We start from the raw sequence: 24,379 nt of genomic DNA, 5'->3' as shown, positions 1-24,379 counted from the left end.
GTAAACATTTCATTCAGTTTTTCTCAGTCTTACTCCCACCCCAATGCCAGCCTCATTCTACAACAGCTGCATTGAAGAACAAGGAACTCATGCAATATTATTCAAAATGGGTGACCCTGGAGGACATTATGCTGAGTGAGGTATCTCAGTCACAAAGGGAGCAATTTTATTTTAACGTCACAACAACCCTATAAAGCAATATTTATACTACCACTATATACTATCTAGGATATTTTAGTTACTTAAAGTAGAGAAATTTCATAACTTGTTACTTTATCACAAAAGAGTTGGTTATTTTTCTGGAGATATGAAGTCAATTGCAGTAATTCTAAGAATTGTTCTAAAGAAGGCTTAATTCATGTTAGAAATCTTACCTTTGTTTCATTTTGTTTGTCTTCTATAACTTTTGGCAGTTATTTAAAATTTTGATATGTGTAGTCTTTTAAAATTATATTTTGAAGTGTGATTTGAATGTGTGTTTTCTTTTTCTCTTAAGGTAGTGCACAAGTGGCACAAACAAAGTTTCTACCCAATGCTCCAAAAGCTCTCATTGTTGAGCCCTCCCGAGAGTTAGCTGAACAAACTTTGAATAACGTCAAGCAGTTTAAAAAATACATTGACAATCCTAAATTAAGGTAAAGTTACTTTGTGCCGACATACCAGATTTGTTTAGGCTCCAGGCATTTTAGAAGAGTAAGTAAGATAGGGAAAAAATAACATAGAAAAAAAATTCATTGTATTTTTGTTCTCTTTTAATGACAGAGTAAGTTTCAGAGTCTCTTCTGATATCTATTTTGTTCTTTCATCCCTGTCTATGTAATGACCTTTTGCTGTCTTCATGAATGATGTCCTTTATGTCATCCCACAACTCCTCTGCTTTGGCCATTAGCATTCAGTGCATCAAATCTGGTCTTGAGATGAGTGTTCAGTTCAATTGAAATAGAGTCTTGTTTTCATTTTCTTCATCTTCAGTGTCAACTTTCAAATGAGTTTTGGGTATGTTCTATAGTCAGCCCCTGGCCTGCTTTGATGGCAAATATTGTGAACAGTCTGATTTCAGTGTAGTCTATCAAGAGTGGTCCATCTAGATAGTTACCATTTATTTATTTATTTTTAAAAGTATTTGCAGTTAATAAGTCATTGATTGAACAGAATTCTTTTAAGTAATCCAGCCTTAATACTGTCACCAAGGCCCTATTTTTCAAATATAATTCCTTCATTGTTAACCATCTTTTACATTCCAGCCACCATTTATTAGTGCACCTTGATTGCATGTTTGATCAATTTCAGATTTCAGGAATCTGCAGTTGGTAGGAATCCTCAGTTTGGTCATGTTTGGCTTTAATAGTTGGTGAATTTATTTGAATAATGACTATTGCATTGACCTGCAGTAAGATTGTGAAGATGGCACAAAATAGGATGGTTCAATTGTTTGTAGGGTCACTATGAGTCATAGTTGGCTTGATGACCCCTAACAACAATAATGTGTCTCCTTTTTATGTAGATGAGTAGTATTTTGTCTGTCACAGCATTATACTTCAGGATAGATCTTGAAGTGCTCTTCTTGACAATGAATCTGACACCATTCCTTCAATTTGTCATTCCTGGCATATTAAATCATATGAGTATCTGAGTAAAAATGCCCAGTTCCAGCCCATCTTAATTCACTGTTGTTGTTATGTGCCGTCAAGTTGTTTGCGATTCATAGCGACCCTATGTACAACAGCCCTAAACCCTATTCTGTTTCTTTTTTTACCACTTCAAATTTTCCTATATTCATATTTTTACAAGTTCCAGTTATTAATGAATGTCTGTCATTTTGAAACTTGTCACATCAACATAGGAAGGTCCTTCATTGGGTGAAAGCTTTATCACAGTGGTGTCATGACAGTAGACTACTGTGATGCGGTCCCTCTTTCCCAGTTGCGTTTTTTTGTGCCTTCCAGCTTGAGGGGCTCATCCTGGTGGCACTGAATTCAACAGTGTTCTTCATTGTCCACAGAGATTTCAAAGACCTGTTTTCAGAAGTGGATGGTCATTCCTGCTTCTTGGTCTAGAAGTTCCACTGAATACGTCCACCATGGCTGACCTTGCTTGAATTTGAAATACCAGTGGCATAGCCCCTACCATCACAACAACACACAAGCCACCGCAATGTAGTAAACTTATGAACTGAAGAATTTTTTTACACCAATGAAGCGTATCATTTTTTTAAGTGTATCATTTTAGTGAAAAACTTTGTTCTTTTTGCCGCTCTACAGTGGAAGACTAAAATTACATGATCTTGTGGAACTTCTTGCTTGGTAGCCACTTCCTTCTAAATCGAGAGCGGTCAAACATAAGTAAACTACTTGAATTGTGTGAATTTTACTTTGGATAATAATTTTTTTTTTAAATTGAAATAAAATTCACCATTTGAAAGTGGTCAGTTCCACAAGGTTGTGCAACCAACACCAGTATCTAATTCCAGGAACTTTGAATTTTTGTCACAAATAGACCTATCATTTTAGTGATAGGCTTACTTAAAAAAAGAGAGAAAGCCTCTAACTCATTCTTGTTGAGCCCAAACCAACTCATAACTGACCTTCATGTGAATTGGATAAAACATTGTATGATCTTTGCTATCTACTTTTTCACACTTCATCCATGCATAATCAGTACTTCAGTTTTTTAATAGCTCTGTTTTGTAGATAATCTGTATTTGTTCATTCATCACTTGATGGACATTTGCGTTTTCCACTTTTTAGCTATCATACTAAATAAATATTTGTATATTTTTATTGAAATGTTAGTTTTCTTTCTCTTGAATATATTCCTATATGTGGACTGCTAAGTCAAATGATAACTTCATATTTAACATTTGGAGAAACTGCCAAACTTTCCCAAAGTTAGTACACCATTTTATCTTCATTATAGTATAGTGTAAGAGTTATCTATCCTTCCTCTAAATCCTCACCAGCATTTAGTCTTTTTTCTTAGATGTGTTCTAATGAGCTTGAAAGAATATCTCATTATAATTTTGATTGGCATCTCTGTTCATTGAAATTGATTCTATGGAATGATTTGGGTTGTTTGTGTTTTTTTTGGTTAGTTTACTTTGGGTGGTGCAGATGATTAAAATTTCCTGTTATGATCTAGACAGAGGCATCTTGGAAGGCCTGACAATCTATTTTAAAAAATCAGCAACTGAAAACCCTGTGGCATTATTTCTGTTCTAGCTCATGTGATTACCATTAAGTTGGAAGCTACCTGATGGCAGCTAGTTTAACTAGTGAACAGCTTTTATATGGTGGTTGTTGTTGTTAAGTGCTGTCGAGTTGCAGGTGACTCATAGTGACCCTATGAAGGAGAGTCCTTGACGCTTGGGTGCCTTTCATCCTCTCTCCAAGTTCATAGGGTTTCCTGAGGCAAGCTATTATGGAAGTGGATGCCACTCCTCCTTCCACTTTATATGGTTAATGGGCATTTGTATATCATCTTTGGAGAAGTATCAATTTAAATCATTGGTCCATTTTCTGTTGGGTTGTTTTTTGTCATCTTGTTGAATTGGAAAAATTCTTATATATTTGTAGATACAAGTCCCTTATTAGGTTAATAATTTGCAAGTATTTTATCCTGTTTCCTAAGTTGTCTTTTCATTTTCTTGATGAAATTGATTAAACAAGCTTTGAATTGTGATGAAGTCCAATTTGTCTGTATTTCTCTTTTGTTCCTTCAGCTTTTAGTGACATATAGAAGAAATCTTCGACTAATTCAAGGCCATGAATATGTACACCTGTGATTGCTTATAAGACATACATTTTTCATCTTGTATTTTGACCAATAATGTATTTTGGGTTTACTTAGTTTGTATGATTCAAGGAAAGAGTCTACATTTATTACATGTACATTTCCCACTTTTTCCTCTTCCATTTGTTGAAGACACTGACTTTCATAATGAATTATGTTGACATAAGACATTCATTTTTTAAACTATAAAAGACAGTATTTGAAATACGAAAAACTCAAACATCATAAAAAGAATATTTTGTAAAGTGTCTTTTTATCTTGCTCTCTTTTTCTAGCTTTCTGCCCAAGGGCAACCAGTTTTTGTTTTGTAGAGATAATTTACACAAGTACAAACACTCACACACACACACAGAGGGAAAGAGAGATAGATATGCATCTTAATATGGAGGGGTAAGAAATAGATGAGGAGCAATATTTTTTAATGCTCCAAGTTCCACATGCTCTTCAGCAAGTTTATTTAGTTTCAACATTGTGTATGGCTGAATACACAGTGAAGTTCATGTTTCCGTCCAGCCTCAAATTTTGTTGTGGATTCTTTTTCATTTGCTTTGTTGTTAGTTGTCATGCAATGAGTCCAATCATGGCAATCTTATGTGTAACAGAATAAAATGTCTAGTGTCTAGTCACGTGCATCTTCATGAGGTTTACAGCTTGGAATTTGCTGTTACTGCTGTTTATGTCAATCCATCTCATGGAGGGTTTCCATGATTTTTTGCAGGGCCTTTACCAAACATAATGCTCTTTTCTAGCAGTTGTTCTTTCCTTGATGATGTACATAAGTTAGCAAGCAGAAGTCTTGCCATCTTCATATCTAAGAAGCATTCTACTTTTATTTTTTTTAAGACTGATTTTTTCGTTCTTCTCCCTATCTGTGGTGTGTTTAGTATTTTTTGATAGCATTTCATGTGAATGCAGTGCTTCTTTTTCATCTTGCAGGTTCATTATGCAGTTTTTATGAGGAGATTGAAAAAGACTATGGCTTGAGTCTTTTGCATCTTAGACATCTTTGCTCTTTACTATCTTAAAGAAGTCTTTTGTAGCAGATTTACAGTGCAGTAGGCCATTTGATTATTGCCTGCTGCTTGCAGGGGTATATTGATTGTTGATCCTAGTAGAATGAAATCATTGTGAACTACTATTTCATTTATAATACTAAATTGGGCCAGTTGTGAGAATCAACCTTAATTTCCACCCAAAAGATAGGGTTACAGATCAGACAATGCAAAGAACACTTTGTTTCAATTTATCAATCTGCTGTGTGTTTCAGGGAGCTTCTGATAATTGGAGGTGTTGCAGCCCGGGATCAGCTTTCTGTTTTAGATAATGGGGTAAGTTGTGTACTTTTTAATTATAAGAAGTTAGGCTACAGTTTGTTGTGTTTTGGTAGTATACTTTGTGTTTCAAGAAAAATAAAATGAGGCTAAAAATTAGTACAGTTTTAGAAGAGCATGGTATTTGCTCAACATAACTTTCTTAATTTCTTACAGTTACATATTTTTTCCCTCAGAAGTAGACAGAACACAAGTTTTTTTTTTTTCAAATATCTCGGTTTAGAAATCCTAGCATTTGTTAATTTTTTGTTTTCTACCCCCCACCCCCAATTTTGTTAGTGAACTTTAGATTTGACCTAATGGCATAGAGGAGAAAGAATCATTCTTTGAATTAATATTCTTATACTTCTCAGTACTAAGTCTGACTGTTTTTCATCCTGTATATTACATTTATTTTTATAGTTGTAGAAGTTGTAATAGGTTTGTTGCTAATCTAGGTCCCTCAAAATGCAAACCTGTTTTTCACTTAAGTTATTAAGTATTTCAGCTCTCTTTTTCCCCCTACCTGTAAAGCTTTTATAAGATTAAATGTGCTTTCCTCCATTTTAAGGAGCTCTCGTGGCATAGTCTATAGTGTTTTGAGCTGCTAATCAAAAGACTATGTAGTTCGAATCCACCAGCTACTACATGACACAAAGATGGATGGTCTCCTCTCCTTAAGATTTCCATCTCTGAAAGCCTAGTGGAGAATCAGTATTATTCAGAATTTACTTACTTGAACTGGGACTTTTTATATATACATATAGATACGTTGTTGTTTGCCTATGAACAAAAGGCTTGAAGCACTTTTACAGCTATCGACATTTTATCAAAGTGTTATATATAGATCTCTCCTCATTTGAATTTCAAAACTTGGTAATGGTGGATGAAGCCAGTGACAAAGTAAAAGACAGTGCTATTCTATAACATTCTTCATAGACTATCAATCCACACTACTTCTTAGAAGATAAATGTCCTATTTCTGCTCTTCTTTTTCTTTTACAAACTCTTTCACATGCATAGTAAGTAATTGAAAATACTGTGACCTGGATCAGGCACACTTTAGTCATTAAACTGACACTTTTTTTATACTTTTAAGAGGTCCCTGACAGTAGATTGGCCCAATATACAGCATGTCTTGATTTTTTTTTTTTGACTGCTTCTACCATGGTTGTTTATGTCTTTATTTTTTCAAAATTTTTGATTTTTTTTTTTATTTTAATGAAAGAGACTTTGGATTTCCATTCATTCATTGTTGCACACTTTCCTTCTTGCCCACTCCTCCCCCCAGTTCACTTTTCTCTTTTAAAAGTGAAAAAAAAAATCTTTCTTTGTTATACAGTCGTCCTCGTTCTCTCCCCCCCCACCCCAGTCCACTAAGCAGCTTTCATTCTGGACTCTTGTCATGAGAATAATACCTACTCATATATTCCTCCTAAACAGTTCTCTCCCTCATCTGTTTCAATGCATTATACATTATTTACCCCTCTTAATTTCCCGCAACTCCAATATCCGTCCCATTTTACAACAATGGCATTATGCAGTATTTGTCCTTTTGTGCCTGAAATATCTCACTCAGCATAATGTCCTCCAGGGTCACCCATTTTGTGTAATATTTCATGAGTTCCTTTTTTTTTCATGGTGGTTGATTTTGTGGATGCAAGTAAAATTAAATTATTGACAACTTCATTTCTTCATCTATCATGATGTTGCCTATAGGTTTGGTTGTGAGAATTTTTGTTTTCTTGATGTTGAAATGTAATCCATACTGAAGGCTTAACTCTTCAGTATGTATGTTCCTGTAGGTTATGTTCACTTTTGGCATGCAAGATTGTGTCCTCTGCATTAACACTGATTGTAGACAAATCTCTAATCTTGATGCCACATTTTTTTTATAGAGTCCAATTTCTTAAATGATTTGCTCAGCATACAGATGAAATATTCAAGGTGTAGAGAAAGGATGTAACCCTTATGTATCCCTTTCCTGGTTTTAAACTGTTCATTGTTCCCTTGTTTTATTTGAACAGCTTCTTGGTTTATGTATAGATTTCACATAAGCAAAATTAAGTGTTCTGAAATTCCCATTCTCAAGGGTGTGCATGATTTATTAAAACTGACACAGTCAAATGCTTTGCATAGTTAAAATACAGGTAAACATCTTTCTGGTATTCTCTGTTTTCAGCCAAGTTCATATAACATCAGCAGTGATGTCTTCTTTAACAGCCACTTGTGAATCCAACTTGAATTTCTGGAAGCTCCTTGTTGATGTACTGTTCCACTCATTTTTGAAGACTGGATTTTACTTGCATGATGTGATATTATTGGATAATTTCTGCACTCCATTGTAACTTTTTTTGAATGGGCACAAGTATGGAATCTCTGTAGTCAGTTGGCCAGGTCACTCTCTTCTTATCATAGGCTAGTGAGCACGTCCAGCACTGCATGTTTGTTGGAACACACCAGTTGTTACTCTTCTGAATTCCTGGAGCCTTCTTTTTGCCAGTGCCTTTAGTATAAGTAGGGCTTCTTTCAGTTCCATTGATTCTTATTCATTTGATACATCCCAAAATGGTTCAGTGTTGAATAACTCTTTGATATGGTGGATTCTGTGTTTTTCTTCCATCTTATTTTGATGCTTTCTGCATTCAGTATTTGGCCTATAGAACCCTTTAGCATTTTAACTCTTGGGTTTTTAAGTTTGTTTTCCAGTTCTTTCAGGTTGAGAAATGCTGAGCATGGTCTTCCCTTTTGGTTTTTTCACTCTGGGTCTTTACATATGTAATTATCACACTTTTGTTTTGTCTTCCCTTTGAAATCTGTTCAGCTCTAGTGCCATTTTCAGTCTGTTTTGATATCCATTTCGGTCTTTTCTTTCTCCCCTGTTTTTTTAATGATCTTTTTCTTTCTTCAGTGGCTTTTTTCTTTCTTCATGGAAGATGCCTTTGGTGTTATCACACAACTTGTCTGATCAACTGTCATTTGTATTTAATGACTGTTCTAGGTACGATTTTTAAATCCAGGTGTTATACAAATTAAAGGTCATGTTTTAGCCCTTGTAAACTTGTTTTAAATTATACAGTCATGTTTTGTTATTGTTAGGTGCCATCAAATAGAGTATAACTCATAGCGACCCTATGAACAGCAGATCTGAACCCTGTTCTATCCTGTTCCATCTTCACAATTCTTGACACATTAGAGCCCATTGCAGTAGTTGTCATGTCAATCCACTTGGTCAAGGGTCTTCCTCTCCTTCGTTGAACCTCTGTCTTTCTGAGCATCATATCACTTTCCCAGGAATAGCCCCTCCTAGCAACATAGACTCATCACAGAAGTTAAAATTGACAAAATGTTCAAATTAAAACAAAACTCAATGACACTGAGTTAAACTGACAGCTGGACACTCTGGCAGGTTTTTTGAGGCCGTAAATCACAAGGGAGGGGATTGCATGTCTTTGGTCCATAGAGCAGCTGGTGAATCCAGACTACCTACAGTTACTCACCACCACGCTGACAGCTCTGTCCATAGAGAGGGCCGCCTTCGAGTTAGCAGCACAGCCCCCTATGGACTATGCTACCTTAACTCCATTATCATCAGCTTGTTTTTTATGAATACTTGACAAGTAGTAAATATTATTCTTTTTTCTGAGAATAGGATCATAATTAATTATAACCAATTTTATTTAGCACCTAAAGTTAATACAGTTCTTGTTTTATAGATCTTTTCTCTTAATCAGTCATGACCAATAACAAAAGTAAAATATGTACTATCCCATTTTAAAAATGAGAAAATGAAATAAAAATAGATTAACTCAAGATAACAAAGCTGACTGATGTTGGATTGGAGTTTGAATCCTGGTTTAATTTCAGAATTCCTATTAACTCATCAAATATTTACTTGGAAATGAAAATTTACATACAGTGCTGCATATTATATTTAAGATGACAAGTCATTTGCAGAAATCTTCACATAAATTAAAATGAAATACAGGTTTTGTATATAGTGTTTTCCCATACCTTTCGTGTAATTTTTTTTTTTTTAATTATTATTTGTGTGTGTGTGTACCATCAAGTTAGATCTGACTGGTACAGGAGGAGATTGCCCCTCCTTCTCCAGCAGAGCATCTGGTGGATTTGAACTACACACTTCTGAGTCACGTAATTTTTTTATGATTTATGATTTCGTGTGTAAGGACTATTGTAGGTTTCCGGGTAATGCAGACACTCTTAACTAATTAATGCCACTGCAGAAGAAAGACCTAAAGAACTGCTTCTGTAAATATTGTAGCCAAGGATGATTCCTTTGCATCTCAGCTCTGCTTTGTGACATGTGGGCTCACTACGTGTCAGGATTGACTTGGCAGCATTGGGGTTTTGTTTGGTGACTTCTTATAATATGCATGATTTTATTATAACTTGGATTTTTTATATTATTTATAAAAATATTAGTTCCTATTTTAAGATAATTTTCAGTTTTTTGATGTGTGCTGCTTTGGATCTTTTTCAGGTAGATATCGTTGTAGGTACTCCAGGAAGACTAGACGATTTGGTGTCAACTGGAAAGCTGAATTTATCTCAAGTTAGATTCCTGGTCCTGGATGAAGCTGTATGTTGAAATATAATTAGACATTTTAAAAGTTTGTTGTCTTATTAGTTAAAAAAAATGTTAAGTAATGGAGTAAAAAACTAATTCTGTCTTGATCTCAATACCTAGAGAGAATTATTGTTACTGTTGGCATATTTTCACCCACTCCTTTTGCTTATCCGTTACTTAGGTAGTTGAAATCACACTATGAGGAATCTAGAAAAAGAAAGGTTTTTTTGAGAATGTAAATATAATAAATCTGTTTGTTATAACTAATTGTAAACAGTTTTTGAAGACTGTTTAGTGATTTATCCTAAGAATACTTTCTGGTGTATTAAATTATTTCCATTATTAGCTGTATAGATTTGTGGTTTTGCTCCCTATGTCTGTTTTTTTGTACGTAATTTTTCACCCACATTATGAATTATTTCTCTATATAAGAATTGCAGATGTGAACTCTCTGGGTCCTATTCAAATATTTAAGGTCCTCCAGACATTCTTTTTAAGATGAATTGAACAAGTTGCTTAGCACTGAAGATTTTTTGTTTGCTTTAATTAAAGTTATTTTTAAGAACATGTAGTAGAAATTATTAACCATAGAAATGGCAAAAATACTTTTAAAATATGAGAGGAGTATTATTTGGATTGTCAGCTTTTTCTTTTAATTAATTAAATTTTATTACTTTTAATGAATATTTTATTTACAGAGATTTTGGGTTTCCATTCATTCATTGTTGCATGGATTGTCAGCTTTTTCATATTTCAGTCGTTTAGAATCTAAAGCCAAATATGTAACTTTAAATATCTAATTGAAAATAATTATTATAAACATGGAGATACTTATGTCTATAAATCAATTGATTTATCTTACATTTGATTTAGAAAAGAAAGAGATGTTATTGTAAAATTTATTTTCTTTACTTTTCCTTTAGGATGGACTTCTTTCTCAAGGTTATTCTGATTTTATAAACAGGATTCACAATCAGATTCCTCAGATTACGTCTGATGGGAAAAGACTTCAGGTATAAAAAAAATGATGATTAATTTATCTCTACACAATATTTTTTGCAATTTTTAGTTGACTAATGCCTTTTAAAATACAGACAATTTTTCTGAATTTGTGCTTATGAGCACAGAGTTTTTTGTTTTAATGCCTTCTGATTAATAGCTGTATAAAATGTTTACTTTGTTATTTCATTTGATGTTATGTTGTGTTGTCAAGTCGCTTGTGATTTATAGTGACCCTTTGTACAAAAGCTCTGAACCCTGCTCTATCCTGTGCCAATCTTCTTATCTCCAACACACCTAACCCCACTATCCCAGTGACTGAATCAATCCATCTCATTGGGGGTCTTCCTCTCTTGTGCTGTCCCTCCATTCTCCCAACCATGACGTCCCTCTCTAAGGACTGGGCCCTCTTTGCAACATGTCCAGCGTATGTCAGATGAACCTTCAGAATCTTTGCCTCCAAGGAGCAGCCTGGTTTCACCCTTTCTAGGTTGAATTTGTTTGTTCTTCTAGCAGTCCATGGTGTATATTCAGTACTCTTCTCCAGCAACACAGCTCAAAGGCATCAGTTCTCCTTCTGTCATTCATTTGATAGTACACCCAAATGAAACAATCTTAAAAATGGGTGTTAGGAATAGAGCACTTTGGAGTAAATTTTCAGCAGAAGGCTGGAAAGAATAACATTCTTGGTTTTTTTCTTTTTTTTCTCCTTTATAAAGTTTATAATAAGTCTACTGTTACCACTTCTTGTTTGAAGAAACAGATATTTTGAATTAATAAAAATAATTCTTTAGTAATTATTTTTGTAAAAGTAAATATGACTTTTACTTTTATCATACCTCTTGGTATGATAAAATGGAAAAGCTTTTGAGAGAAGGGAATAAATAGTAGCTTTTTATAGATTGTCTCACAGGGCCTATACTCCTAATAGAAATAGATGTTGAGATTTCTGTGTGACACTGTGGGGGCTGAAGCTCAGAGAAATTAGTAACCTGTCTGTAGTCCTACCCCAAGTTATTGCTGTATAGAATCAGATATTAACCTTGTTTGTAAACTCGGGTTCTCTGTGTTCCCACATGCGATATCAATATTTACGTGATAGAAGTATTACTGTAAAATAAAATTTTATTTCCATATTGATATTTCTGTTCATAGGTGATTGTTTGCTCTGCAACTTTGCATTCTTTTGATGTTAAAAAACTATCTGAGAAGATAATGCATTTTCCCACATGGGTTGATTTAAAAGGAGAAGATTCTGTTCCAGATACAGTACATCATGTTGTTGTCCCAGTGAATCCCAAAACTGACAGACTCTGGGAAAGGCTTGGGAAAAACCACATTAGAGTAAGTACTTGATAATGTTCAGGTAGTTCTCTTTTTAAAAATTTATATCTGTTTTGAATCATCATCTCATTTTCTCTTTTTGTTCATTTCTTCTGGTAGACTGATGAAGTGCATGCAAAAGATAACACCAGACCTGGTGCTAATAGTTCAGGTAAATAAAAAAAATCAATAAAGTGTTGGAAAGACTTTGAAAAGGATTAATTTGTTTTATTGAATTTATGACCTATTTACTTTCATGAAGGATTTGAGATGACTTAAAAGGTTAGAATTTAGGAAATTGGAAAAAAGCAGAAGAAACAGAAAAAGTAATTAGTCCACTAACAAGGATTAGATACTATAATTAATTACTAGATTTAGTTCTTTACTTCCTGGAATCTAAGTCACAAATACTTTGTTTGATGTTATTTTCACTGATTATAGGAAATTAGCAGTTTTCTCTAGATAAGTTTTATACTGTTGCTGAATGTTTTGAAGGCTTTTCAATGATATTGAGTAGCAAAGAAAAACATTTTCATCTTCTGCTTTGCAAAAGATACCACAATGATTTTCAAATAATTGTTTATAGATTTATTTTAAAGCTATAACAAATTTGATTTAGTGAAGACATTTCAATCCATAGCTGATTTCAGGTACATAGTGTTTTGAAGATGTAGGAAGAAATTTATACAAAGATAGTGCTTAGAGAACCTAGAAGAATGCATATTGTGTCTGTTAAATTACATGTCCTGCGTTAATTGTTTTAAGGGGATTGCTGGCAAAAGTTAGACAGCCTTTTGTCAGTGGTTGGATTTGACAAAGTTTTGACAATTATCAGAAATATGAATTATAGGAAATCTTAATTCAAGAACATTCTTTTGAATTCAATTCTGTATGAGCTCCAAATTTACTATATATTTGCTGAACTATTCTTTTTATTAGAGAACACTGGTGGCCTAGTATTACTGCCAACCCAAAGTTAGGTGGTTTGAATCACCAGCTACTCCATGGGGAAAAAATAGATCATTTGCTCATGGCAATTTACAGCCTCCGAAAACCTGCTGGAGGGTCAGCTGGGAGTTGGTTCCAACTCTATAGCACATAACAACAATAGTTTTTAGGTTCAAGTTGAGTGAAAATACTATTGTTGTTGTTGTTGTTAGGTGCTGTTGAGTCGTAGATGACTCATAGCGACCCTGTGAACGGAAGGCCTGAGCACTAATCATACATAGAGTTTCTGGAGGCAAGCCATTTCAGAAGTGGATGCCGCTCCTGCTTCCAGGCTTCTTTTAGTTGGGAAGCTCCAGCCAACACTGTCCACCATGTGTACCCATTACCATGTTTGGCACATCACTGTCATGGTGTTCAGCATCACAGCAACCACGAGTTACCTCTGTACAGCAATGCACAGACCAGTGCCAGGTCAAAATAATAAAAAAGACTTTACTGGCTTGTTTTCTTATAAAAGCTTTGCTCTTTTCACATCTTTAAAATTAGATATGAACAGAGGACCTTAGAAATATTTTGGGGTGTTGTAAAATTTGGTTACTGAATTAAAATCTTGTATTAATTAGTTGATAGCAACACCTCACCTTCAGCTTTTATTCTTTAAAAGAATAAAAAGTATGATAAGGAAAATGACTAGAGAACTTTTAATAGATTTGGTATTAAAGCTTTTTTATTCCGTAGAGGGAAGCATTTAGATAAGTACATTGATTTTTATTAAAGGAGTTATGACTTATTAAATATTTATTGAAAATTTAGAATTGATGCAAAGCAGACAATAATTGAGAGGTAGAATTAATTAAGTTTTGGTATGGGTTTATATTTCTGCATGTTTGTATGGTTTCTCTCTTTGAGATGTGATTATGGATATTTGTGTACCCCATACAGTGGTGTGGAAAAGGAAACAGGAAGATAAATGAACAGATGAGTGTTCTCCCTATTTCACCCTGTCTTATTCCTTCTTGTCTGTGTACTGAAAAGAATAGTTTGAGTTTTTTGCCTAAAAGTGCATTAATCAGTAAATCTGACTATATTTGTGAGTATTTATGACAACCTGAGATTGAATTCTGTTTTTCTCTTGTGGTATTCAAGAGATGTGGTCTGAAGCTATTAAAATCCTCAAGGGGGAGTATGCTGTCCGGGCAATCAAGGAACACAAGATGGATCAAGCAATCATCTTCTGTAGAACCAAAATTGATTGTGATAACTTGGAGCAGTATTTTATGCAACAAGGAGGAGGTACTTTGTTTTCACTTTAAATAGATTCTTTTCGTTTGCTTATGTAATAGATTAGAGAGAGACTAGGATATAGCCACAGAATATAAATCAGTGATGGAGCCTTATCAGTATATGATTTTATTTAGTACTTTTTAAATGTGACATGCTCCCAAAAAACAATTAAGATTTTCAAGATAAGTATGTTTTCATTACTGTGATGAGAAATCAATGAATTCTAAGACCTTCACAACATTTGGGCAAAGAGTAATTATTAATAACTTCCCATGTTAAATTTTTAAGAACAATCAAATACGGGACTATTTATTTTCTCCGTCAGTAGATGGGGAAAAATAGTTTGAGGTAAAAGTTCTTAATCTATTAAGAATTTAAGAAAGAAGGGAAAAGGAGAGTGGTTAGAAATTATAAAATGAGATGATAGGAAAATCTGAACAGATAAGTAACAATCAAAATGCAAGTCAACTGAAGTCTTTTGATAAAAGATAGACTGTTTTAATGGCAAGTCAAAATGTTTACAAGAAACATACTTTTAAAATCAGACCACATAAAATGTGAAAAGACAAAGGTAATGTGTGTAGGGGTTGTGTGTGTTAGTATATGTCTGTCATAACCTGCTGGAGGGTCAACTATGAGTCATTTCCACCTGGATGGTGATGACTTTGACATGCATACACACATGAGCATGTGTATATATGTACACGTAAAATGTATTTTTATAATTTACTGGAGAGACAAACTCGTTATGTGGAGATAATTGGTGTCAGCATTGTAAGCAGATAACTGCAAGACTTGGGCACATCGCAGTAGCACTCATCCACTCATTACCATTGAATCTGAACTGAATCAGAGCTGACCCTTCAGTGGATTTTCGGGAGGGTATAAATTGCACCGAAAGAGATTGTCCATCTTTCTCCCCTGGAACTGCTAGTGGGTTTGAACCTTTGGGTTAATAGCACAATCACACCAGGTTTTCCTAGAGATAGGGTAAAGACCCATGTGTAAAAATTCATGGGCCTGCAGTTCGAACCCTTGTGGTTCTAGGTCAGTTGTGTATGCTTGGATTTTTGACTGTGTTATTCAAGTATCAGCTAGCTTTGAGTATGTGTATACAGGACTCTGTAGAGATTTACCTTTAACTTAAAGCTACTCTAATAGGAAACAGGAGATGTTAAGATAAAATTATTAAAATTGAAGCGAATGTAATAGAAAAGGAAAATACCGTGATTCTAAATTGTATAACTTTATAACTATATATATAAACCAATTAATGTTCTACATAGTTATTTTATTTGGTTTATTTAGTTTGTTATCAGTCAGTAGGGAAATGGAAAATGAAATCTCTGGGATATTTTGGTTGTTATGTGGAACACCTGGTATGTGAGTATGTAGTCACTGATAATGCAAAATAATACAACCACTTTTATAAAAGATCTTGAATAGGCTGCTGATGTGTGCAGTGATCTTAAATGAATCTTGGAAATGCAGTGCTATGTGAGAGAAGCCTTTCACAAGAGTGTATATGTTATGTTTCTGTTTGTTTCATATAGAGCAGTCATTGCTTATATTTGGTAAAAACAAAAAACTACCCACAACAGTGGTTATACCAAGAGTGCAGAAGTAGGGAAATGGCGTGAGTAACTTTGTAGGGTAATACTAATATTTTTCATCTTGACAGGGGTTTGAGCTTACACGGGTGTTTGTGTTTGTCAAAACTCAGAAAATGTATATGTAAGATGTAAACATTTTCTTTGATGTAAATTTTACCTAAAAAAATAAATAAATAAATATGTATGCTAATGTTTGCAATTTGCATTGGAAAATATTAAAAATATAATGTTAAAAACAAGCTGATGGAGCAATAGATATATGAGAAAATGTTAATAATAGAAATTAGGTGGGTATACAATTATTAATTTTTAAAATCCTTTAAGTTTTTCGTATATGTTTGGGAATATAATAAATGTTGAAGAAAAATGTATAGAATAATAGTTAACAGATTCAAGAGTTACTGTGGGCAAATTCTTCTGTAATAGTAGGGGATGATTTTTACAATATCTCCTTTATAATAAATTGATAGAGATCAAAAAGAAGATTTAAAAACTTATAGAAAATTAGAACAAGTTTCAAAGTTAAGAGGTAATGATCCTATGTAGAACATGTATAGAGAGAGCAAACTATACTAATTGATAACCTTTCTCCAATCCTGGCAGTTGTAGTTTGTTTCAGTTATAGTTCCTGTTTTAATATTTTAAGTCCTTGTTGGTTTTGAATGGAGAATTCAATTGTGTGGTTAGGTGAGCTGTTGATCATTCATCCTCCCTAAATAGATTACTAAAAACCCTATTCCTAAATGATCAATAAAATGAGCACCAGTGTAGTAGAGTACATACCAGATTCTAGGGGCTTAGGAGAGGAAAGTAAAAGCACAAGCACCTTACTCCCATCTACTTGCTACCCCTCAAGTCTAAGCCAGGTAATAGAATTGTGTATGTAGTATTTCCCTAAGCCACTGGAATTTGGAATGTAAGGAAATCTCAGCTGCGTGTTTTGGAAATTCTGTTAGCTATTTCACTCCTGAATAATAGTTATTGAAAAATGCCTTCTTTTTTCTTAACTCAGGATCTTTTCTTGAATCTAATTTACTATGGAATATAGTCTAGTAGCATGGTGGTTATTCTAGGCTATGTTGTACTGGTGCCCACAGATTCTGTTGAGGTTTGGAAGGCTATTTGTTGTCCTGCCTCTGAATACTCCCAAACATTGTTTTTTGTTACTGTGTATTCTTGAAGAGCTTCTTTGTTATGGTTGGCTGTCAACTATTGCCTAGGGAGCTCTCATGGCGTAGTGATAAGAAGCTGTGCTGCAGTCCAAAAGGCATACAGTTTGATTCCATTCAGGATAAGGATGGACAGTCTCCTTCCATGCAATTTACTGCCTCTGAAAACCCCCGAGAGGGTCAGGTATGGGTCAGTTCAAGTCAATGGCAAGCAAGAACATCACTTGGGTCTGCTTCTGTAGTTGCATATTTTTACCTTTTGTCACTTCTGATCTGCTTTGGGTGTGGAAAATAAATAACCACGTTGCTTATAACACCCAAGAAGCGTGTGCTTATGAGATACGAACTTTTAATAAAGCCCATTTCGGTTCTTCTACGAATGATCTCTTTACACTATATTTTGATTCTTAGCTTTGTGTAGAATAGGAAAGTTTCATACACATGCATTTTCCTTTTACTGCATGGTTCAAAATCAGGAGTGTATCAAGGATGCATCCTATCTCCATACTTTTTCTATATGCAGAGCAGATCATTTGGAAGGTTAGACTTTATGAGGAGGATGGGACATCAAGATTGGAGGAAGACACATGAACATCCTGCATTAGGCAGATGACACAGTCTTGCTTGCTGAAACTGAGAAGTACCTCTAGAGGGTCATGAACTGCAATGTCCATTATGGATTGGAAACTCAACATTAAGAAAGCAAAGATTCTCATCTCTAGGACATTTAGCAGCACCATAATAGATGGAGAAGAGATTGTTAACAATGTCAGTTTGTTTGGTTCCATAATCAACAGTCTTGGCATCAGCAGTCAGGAAATAAAAAAGCAAATTATATTGGGTAAATCCAGGAGCAGTCATCAGAACACAGCAAGGAAACACTGCATGGTTCAGTGGGAAGGGTGTGCATCAAGGATATGCCCTGTCTCCATATCTTTTCTATCTGTATGCGGAACAGATTATCTGGAAGGCTGAGCTCTGTGAGGAGAAGTGTGGCATCAGGATTGCAGGTAGACTTATCAACATTTTGCGTTATGTAGATGACACAACCCTGCTTGCTGAAATTGAGGAGGACCTGAAGTGCTTGCTGCAGAGGGTCAAGGACAGCAGCCTTCAATATAGGTTGAAGCTCAACAAAGATTCTCACCACTCTGCCGACTGTCAGCATCATGTTGGATGATGAAGAGATTGAGATTGTTGACAGCTTCAGTTTGCTTGGCTCTACAGTCAACACCCTTGGTACCAGCAACCAGGAAATTAAAAGACGAATTGCATTGGCAAAGTCTGCTGGCAGAGACCTCTCCAAGGTATTGAGGAGCAACGATGTCAGTCTAGAGACTTAGGTGTGCCTGATACAGGCCATGGTGTTTGCAATTACTTGCTAAGCATCAGAGAGCTGGACAATGACTAGGGATGACAGAAGGAGAGTTGATGCCTTTTAGCTTTGGTGCTGGAGAAGAGTCCTGTATACCATGGACTGCTAAGAGAACAAACAAGTTTGTCCTGGAGAGGGTTAAGCCAGGCTGCTTCTTGGAGGCAAGGATTCTGAAGCTCTGTCTGACATACTTTGGACATGTTGCAAGGCAGGATCAGTCTTTAGAGAGGGATGTCATGCCTGGGAGGGTGGAGGGACAGCAGTGCAGGAGAGGAAGACCCTTGATGAGATGGATTGATTCCGTCACTGGGATATGGGGATAGGCGCATCGGAGACAGAAAGATTAGGAAGAGATAGAACAGGGTTTAGGGCTGTTGTACATAGAAGCGGCTCTACAGCACATAACAGTAGCAGAAAAGCAAATCTGCTGTCAGGGACTCCTCCAGAGTGCTGAAGAGAAAAGATGTCAGTCTGGAGACTAAGGTGTGCTGATCTAGGCCATGGTTTTGCAGTTACTTGCTATGCATCAGAGAGCTGGACATTGACTAAGAATGACAGAAGAAGAATTGATGCCTTTGAGTTGTGCTATACAATAGTATTGGATAGTCTATGGGCTGCCAGTAGAACAAAGAGATCTGTCCTGGAAAAGATGAAACCAGGTTGCTCCTTAGCAGCAAGGATTTTGTAGCTCTTTGTCACACACTTTGGGCATGTTGGCAGGATGTCATGCTTGGAAGGGTGGAGAGACAGGAGAGGAAAACCCTGGATGAGATGGATTGACATAGTATCTGGGTAGTGGGGGAAGTGTGTCGGAGTCAGTGAGACTGGTTTGGGATAGGACAGGCTTCTGATCTATTACAGGGTTGCTATGAGTCACAGGCCACTCAGCAACATGTAACAGCAACATTGCATTTTAGCTGGCATACTTTACCTATTGCCCTTGGTGATTGACATGGTAACCTTTTAAATATTTTTACATAAAAATAAAGTTTAGTGCTATGTGAATTTATTTTAATGACATTTCTCTTATGACAAAAATTGTGTTAACCATGGTTTATGGTAAGTTGTGATGTAAACTTTCATAGAATTATGTGATATTATATCAGGGCTTTTTGCCCTATTCCTTAGTGTAGTGTTTTCCAAGGTTAAATGTTTAATATACTCTTCTCTAGGGCCTGATAAAAAGGGGCACCAGTTCTCATGTGTTTGTCTTCATGGTGACAGAAAGCCTCATGAGAGAAAGCAAAACTTGGAAAGATTTAAGGTACTGAAAGTTAGTTATGTCTAGTTTTAATTAATTCCAATTAAGATTATTAAAGCAGTTCTTCTTCCAGATATTTCTGTATCTCTAACTAATAGATATTCATTATCACAAAAATTAGTCAACCTTGACATGCAAATAATTTATACCTTTATAAGCACAGCACTATTATAATAATGACAGTATTGTAATAATAATACTCAATTTAAATGTCTAACAATTTTTAGGTAGCTATTTTTAGAGGTATCATTGGATAATGTTTGTAAGACTTCAAATAGTTTTAGTGATTTTTATAAACAACTTACACATTATTATAGAGTTAAAATTATTTTTTATTTTCCATCTTTGGGGTCAGACCTTCTGGGCCACATGCGTGGTAAGGCTTGAGCTGGTTGGAGCTCAGAACCAATACAATAACCTCTACCTATCAGTGTACCACAGCTCTTTACTCCAGTGTGTATTCATTCATTTGTTCATTGCCATAGAGTTGGGACATTCTCCTAGTTGGCTCTCCACTGGAGTTCAAAGGCTATAAATCTCAGGGGAGACTATTATTCATCTTTCTCCCACAGAGCTGCTGGTGTAACCTTTTTGTTAGTAGTATAGCTGCCCACAGACACCAACATTCTCTCAGTGCTTAACACAGATGTAATTTTTTCTAGGGCCTATAATATGAAAAAGAGTTGCCAAGTACTGAGATAATGAGCCAGGAAATTGAGTGTCTGGTCCTGCAATTTGATAGTAAAATACAATTAATAGGAGTCCATTTTAAGGAAAAGATAGAATTTGTTTTCTTATTTTAACATCCCCAAAACATTAATCCCAAATTACATTGTTTCTTTTCATTCTCTTCAGAAAGGCGATGTAAGATTCTTGATTTGCACAGATGTGGCTGCCAGAGGAATTGATATTCATGGTGTTCCTTATGGTAAAAAGAAACTTTTTTTGTGCTTGTTATTTGAATCTTATGGACTCTAATGTAATAATCTAATGTATTTGCAGTACTTATAAATTTAGACACTGAGAGTTGGTAATTGTTTTTCATCACAGTTATAAATGTCACCCTCCCTGATGAAAAGCAAAACTATGTACATCGAATTGGCAGAGTAGGAAGAGCTGAAAGGTACAGCTATTCTTTTCCACCTCTTCATTTTAAAGCATATTACCTAAAGATTAAAATCTAATAAAGACTTCAAATCTTTCAGGATGGGCCTGGCCATTTCTCTGGTGGCAACAGAAAAAGAGAAGGTAATCTTTTTAGTACTCTGTTACAGTCAGTGATTGTGTTGTGATTTTTAGAACTTGGAAAAAGTTTTTGGTTTTTCTATTTAAATTTAATTCCATTATAAATGGAATATAGCTGAGCTTTTTAAAGCATCTTAATCTCTATAGTCATTGGATAAGCAAATAATAGTGTGAAACTTAGAAAGAAAAAATGCAAAATGTAAAGTTTTTCCAACACTGTAATGTAATAATTTTCACCGGAAAGCTTTACACACTGTTGGCATGATCCTATAGAAGATTTTTGTGGAGTGGGAATAATTTATTATTTTGAAAAAATTTATGGAAAAGTAGCAAAACTAAGGAATGCCCGTATACCCATTGTTCACATTTTTTTTTGTTTGTTATTTTTCTATTTGCTTCATTATTCTCTTATAGAAAAAAATAACCTTGATATATCTTTGATTGATGCAAATGGCTAACACACTTGGCTACTAGGTGAAGCTGGAAAGTTCAAGTCTACCCTTGCGACTTTGGATGAAAAGCCTAGTAGTGTACTTTAAAACCAACCAACCAACCATTGAAATCCCCTTGGAACACACGTAGGATTGCCATGAGTCAGAATTTTTTCTAAAAGAACAGCAGTTGTGATGGAATCTTTGTATAACATTCCTCAGTCTTTTTCATTCTTGTTTTACCTGAAAATACCATTCTATATAACTCCAACATAATTTACAAAATTCTTAGGTTATTCTCAGAAAGGACTACTGAATAGTTGTAATTGGGTAGTGTATCACACTTTTCTTTTTCTTGTTCATTGAAAAATCATATAATACAAGTTTAGAGTAAATATACCTAGTATATTTTTATTTTTGTAAGATGCTACTATTCTTTCCCTCTTCAATGTAGGTTTGGTACCATGTATGTAGCAGCCGTGGAAAGGGCTGTTATAACACAAGACTCAAGGAAGATGGTGGCTGTACCATATGGTACAATGAGATGCAGGTAAGACTTGAAGGAAATTCACAAAAAGCTACTTAAATTGACCAAATAGAATATTCAGTTAACGACTTATCTAGAAATATTAGGAGGAAAATATAGTAATTTAATATTACTTGAGGTTTAAACTGTAACTTGTGAGGATATACCAGATATTACAGCCTGCCTGGTTTTATTTAACACTGAAAATGTAACTGTCAAAATGAATTTTCTTTTTAAGACTTTAATTTCCTGTCCCATTTCAGTTGCTATCTGAGATAGAAGAACACCTGAATTGTACCATTTCTCAGGTTGAGCCAGATATAAAAGTGCCAGTGGATGAATTTGATGGGAAAGTTACCTATGGTCAGAAAAGGGCCATTGGTGGTAAGCTTGGCATGATTTTTAACTCTTATTTTAAATGTGTAAGTGCTATTTAAGATTCAGTTTAAAAAGAGAATTTTCTTTTATTAGATTAAATGTATATTATTGGCATATTAATCTTTTCTCATTTTTATTGTCTTAGTACTTTGTCCATTCCTGTCTTATAAATTTCATAATTTTATATGAATAAAGATTAGTGGGTTTGCTGGTTTTCTTAAAGTATTAATGTCATCAGAGTAGTTGACTGTTCTATGGAATGGCTTAGAAATAAAAACATTAATAGGCCATTTTAAATAAAGAATCAGAACCCTTTGATTTCATTGAATTAGGTGAGACCTCTAGAGTACTATTATCTTTCCCTAGAATGTCCTTTCTTAGCTGTTAATAGAAAAGTTTTAAATATTTTGGCTAAACTACTTTCCAGGCTGAAGAACAAGGTTGGGTAGAAAGATGCCCCAAAAGGGGCAGCTGTCACTGAAGTCTCATTCTCTTAAACTGAATATTTAGCATTTTTAAAACTCTGGTGTTTTAGAGATAACTTGTTTAATAGTGCTTATTTATTGCTAGAAGCAGTATTTAGTATAATTGAGCCAACGTGTTTTTGACATTATTTCAGTCACGTCATTAATATTACTTTGTAATTTGTGTATGTAATACAGGTGGAAACTATAAAGGCCATGTGGATATTTTGGCACCTACAGTTCAAGAGTTAGCTGCCCTTGAAAAGGAGGCTCAGACATCTTTCCTGCATCTTGGCTACCTTCCTAACCAGCTGTTCAGAACCTTCTGATTTTAACATACACCAAGTAATATTTGAATTAAAGAAGCCCAGCCAGTAGTCTTAGAACTCTAAAACAGTTGTGCTGCTTCCAAGCAGCAGTATTTCTAGTAACTTAAGCTATTAGTGTTAACTCTTACATAGTGAAAAACATTAGTCTTAAGAATTCTTCATAAAATGGCAATCTGATGAAAAGAATAAATTTGATGACAATATATGCTTGTGAAAATTTGTGTCTCGTTTTTAAGTTACCTTGATTTTTTTTTTTTTAGTAGAATCTTTTTTTTTATTCAGAAAAAAGCCACACACCAAAACCCCAAACAAAAATGTTTTGACCCACACACAGGAGGGACATGGGTAGGGGGAGGTATCTGTCCATCCAGCCCAGCCCCCTGCCCCATATAGTTTTGGCATCAATAAAGGATGTGGGGTAATGGTCTAAAAAAAAAAAAGATGTGTATGGGAAGAGGCTAAGGGTGCACAAGCAGTGCGGAGTGGTGGGGAAAGGGACAGACGAGGTCAGTACTGGAATGCTGCAGGTGATAGGCCATTTCATAACATTTCTTGTTCATCAATCCACCGTGGGCACCTTCTTTGCCCATCAGCAGGACTAACATCTTGGCAGTCATGGTGACAGTAAGGTTAAAGGTGGTGTTCCACCAGTACTCTTGGTGTGAAGATCCATGGACTAGTCCCCATCCACTATCACTGAGTTCCGGATCACAGAACATTTCTGGCCCCCAGGTGTCAGCCCATTCACAAAAAAACAACTGGTCTTTGCCAACAAGAACTCCAACTTAAGCTGGTATGATGTTAACAAAGGTTTTCCTGGGAACAGCGGCCCGGACGGAGGGCAAGTGCTTATAACCCATGATGGCTGCATCCTGACAGGTCCTGACCGCCATGAGGTTGTCAGTGTGGGTGTTCCACCTGGCCATGTCTCTTCTATTGGACTGGTCTGAGTGTTGCTGCTGGGGCTGCGGGTAGAGCTCCCGCTCCGTCATCTGGCGGGCAGTGGAAGCGGAGAGCTTGGGGCATGCGTCCAGACCTTCGCGGCTCTTCTAGCTGTGCAGCAGCCCTCCCACCGCCACTCTAAAGTTACCTTGATTCTTTTAAAAGAACATTATGGGTTTATGAAGTGGAGTGTATGGAATATGAGCTTGCTAAAGGGCCTATGTGAAAACACTAGTGACCGCTAAGAGTAGAATATTTCACAGGACATATTTCTAAATGGCCACAACCTTTATGAAGATGGCACAGGACAGGTCAATGTGTCAACCTCTTATATATTGGAGTTGACATGATGGAACTAAGAGCAGTCCTAAAATGAAGATAATCTTGAAATGATTTTGTATG

At 35.3% G+C, this 24,379-nt stretch overlaps 1 protein-coding gene and 1 pseudogene across 2 annotated transcripts in view; one reads left to right on the top strand and one right to left on the bottom strand.

Moving 5' to 3' along the window:
• The window catches only part of LOC102868021 (ATP-dependent RNA helicase DDX1-like), a 42,574-nt gene extending 19,328 nt beyond the window's left edge, over nucleotides 1-23,246 (top strand). The window contains exons 13-26 of one of the 2 annotated variants that reach the window (XM_006880665.1): nucleotides 497-635; nucleotides 5,057-5,117; nucleotides 9,604-9,702; nucleotides 10,614-10,703; nucleotides 11,845-12,033; nucleotides 12,133-12,184; nucleotides 14,107-14,253; nucleotides 19,574-19,665; nucleotides 20,518-20,590; nucleotides 20,713-20,785; nucleotides 20,868-20,910; nucleotides 21,793-21,888; nucleotides 22,128-22,248; nucleotides 22,905-23,246. In XM_006880665.1, coding sequence (XP_006880727.1) covers nucleotides 497-635; nucleotides 5,057-5,117; nucleotides 9,604-9,702; nucleotides 10,614-10,703; nucleotides 11,845-12,033; nucleotides 12,133-12,184; nucleotides 14,107-14,253; nucleotides 19,574-19,665; nucleotides 20,518-20,590; nucleotides 20,713-20,785; nucleotides 20,868-20,910; nucleotides 21,793-21,888; nucleotides 22,128-22,248; nucleotides 22,905-23,035 — 1,406 coding nt within the window. In that variant the 3' untranslated portion in view covers nucleotides 23,036-23,246. The remainder of the gene's footprint in view (nucleotides 1-496; nucleotides 636-5,056; nucleotides 5,118-9,603; nucleotides 9,703-10,613; nucleotides 10,704-11,844; nucleotides 12,034-12,132; nucleotides 12,185-14,106; nucleotides 14,254-19,573; nucleotides 19,666-20,517; nucleotides 20,591-20,712; nucleotides 20,786-20,867; nucleotides 20,911-21,792; nucleotides 21,889-22,127; nucleotides 22,249-22,904) is intronic. The other variant, XM_006880666.1, reaches the window with a different exon arrangement.
• Nucleotides 23,247-23,493: 247 nt separating this feature from the next.
• LOC102850076 lies at nucleotides 23,494-23,961 on the bottom strand (annotated as a pseudogene).
• Between the last annotated feature and the right edge of the window lie 418 nt (nucleotides 23,962-24,379).

This window comes from Elephantulus edwardii, unplaced genomic scaffold (genome assembly GCF_000299155.1).
Source record: "Elephantulus edwardii isolate Elephantulus edwardi_28Jun2011 unplaced genomic scaffold, EleEdw1.0 scaffold00009, whole genome shotgun sequence".
Classification (NCBI taxonomy): Eukaryota; Metazoa; Chordata; class Mammalia; order Macroscelidea; family Macroscelididae; genus Elephantulus; species Elephantulus edwardii.
This window is presented reverse-complemented; position numbering and strand designations above follow the sequence as displayed.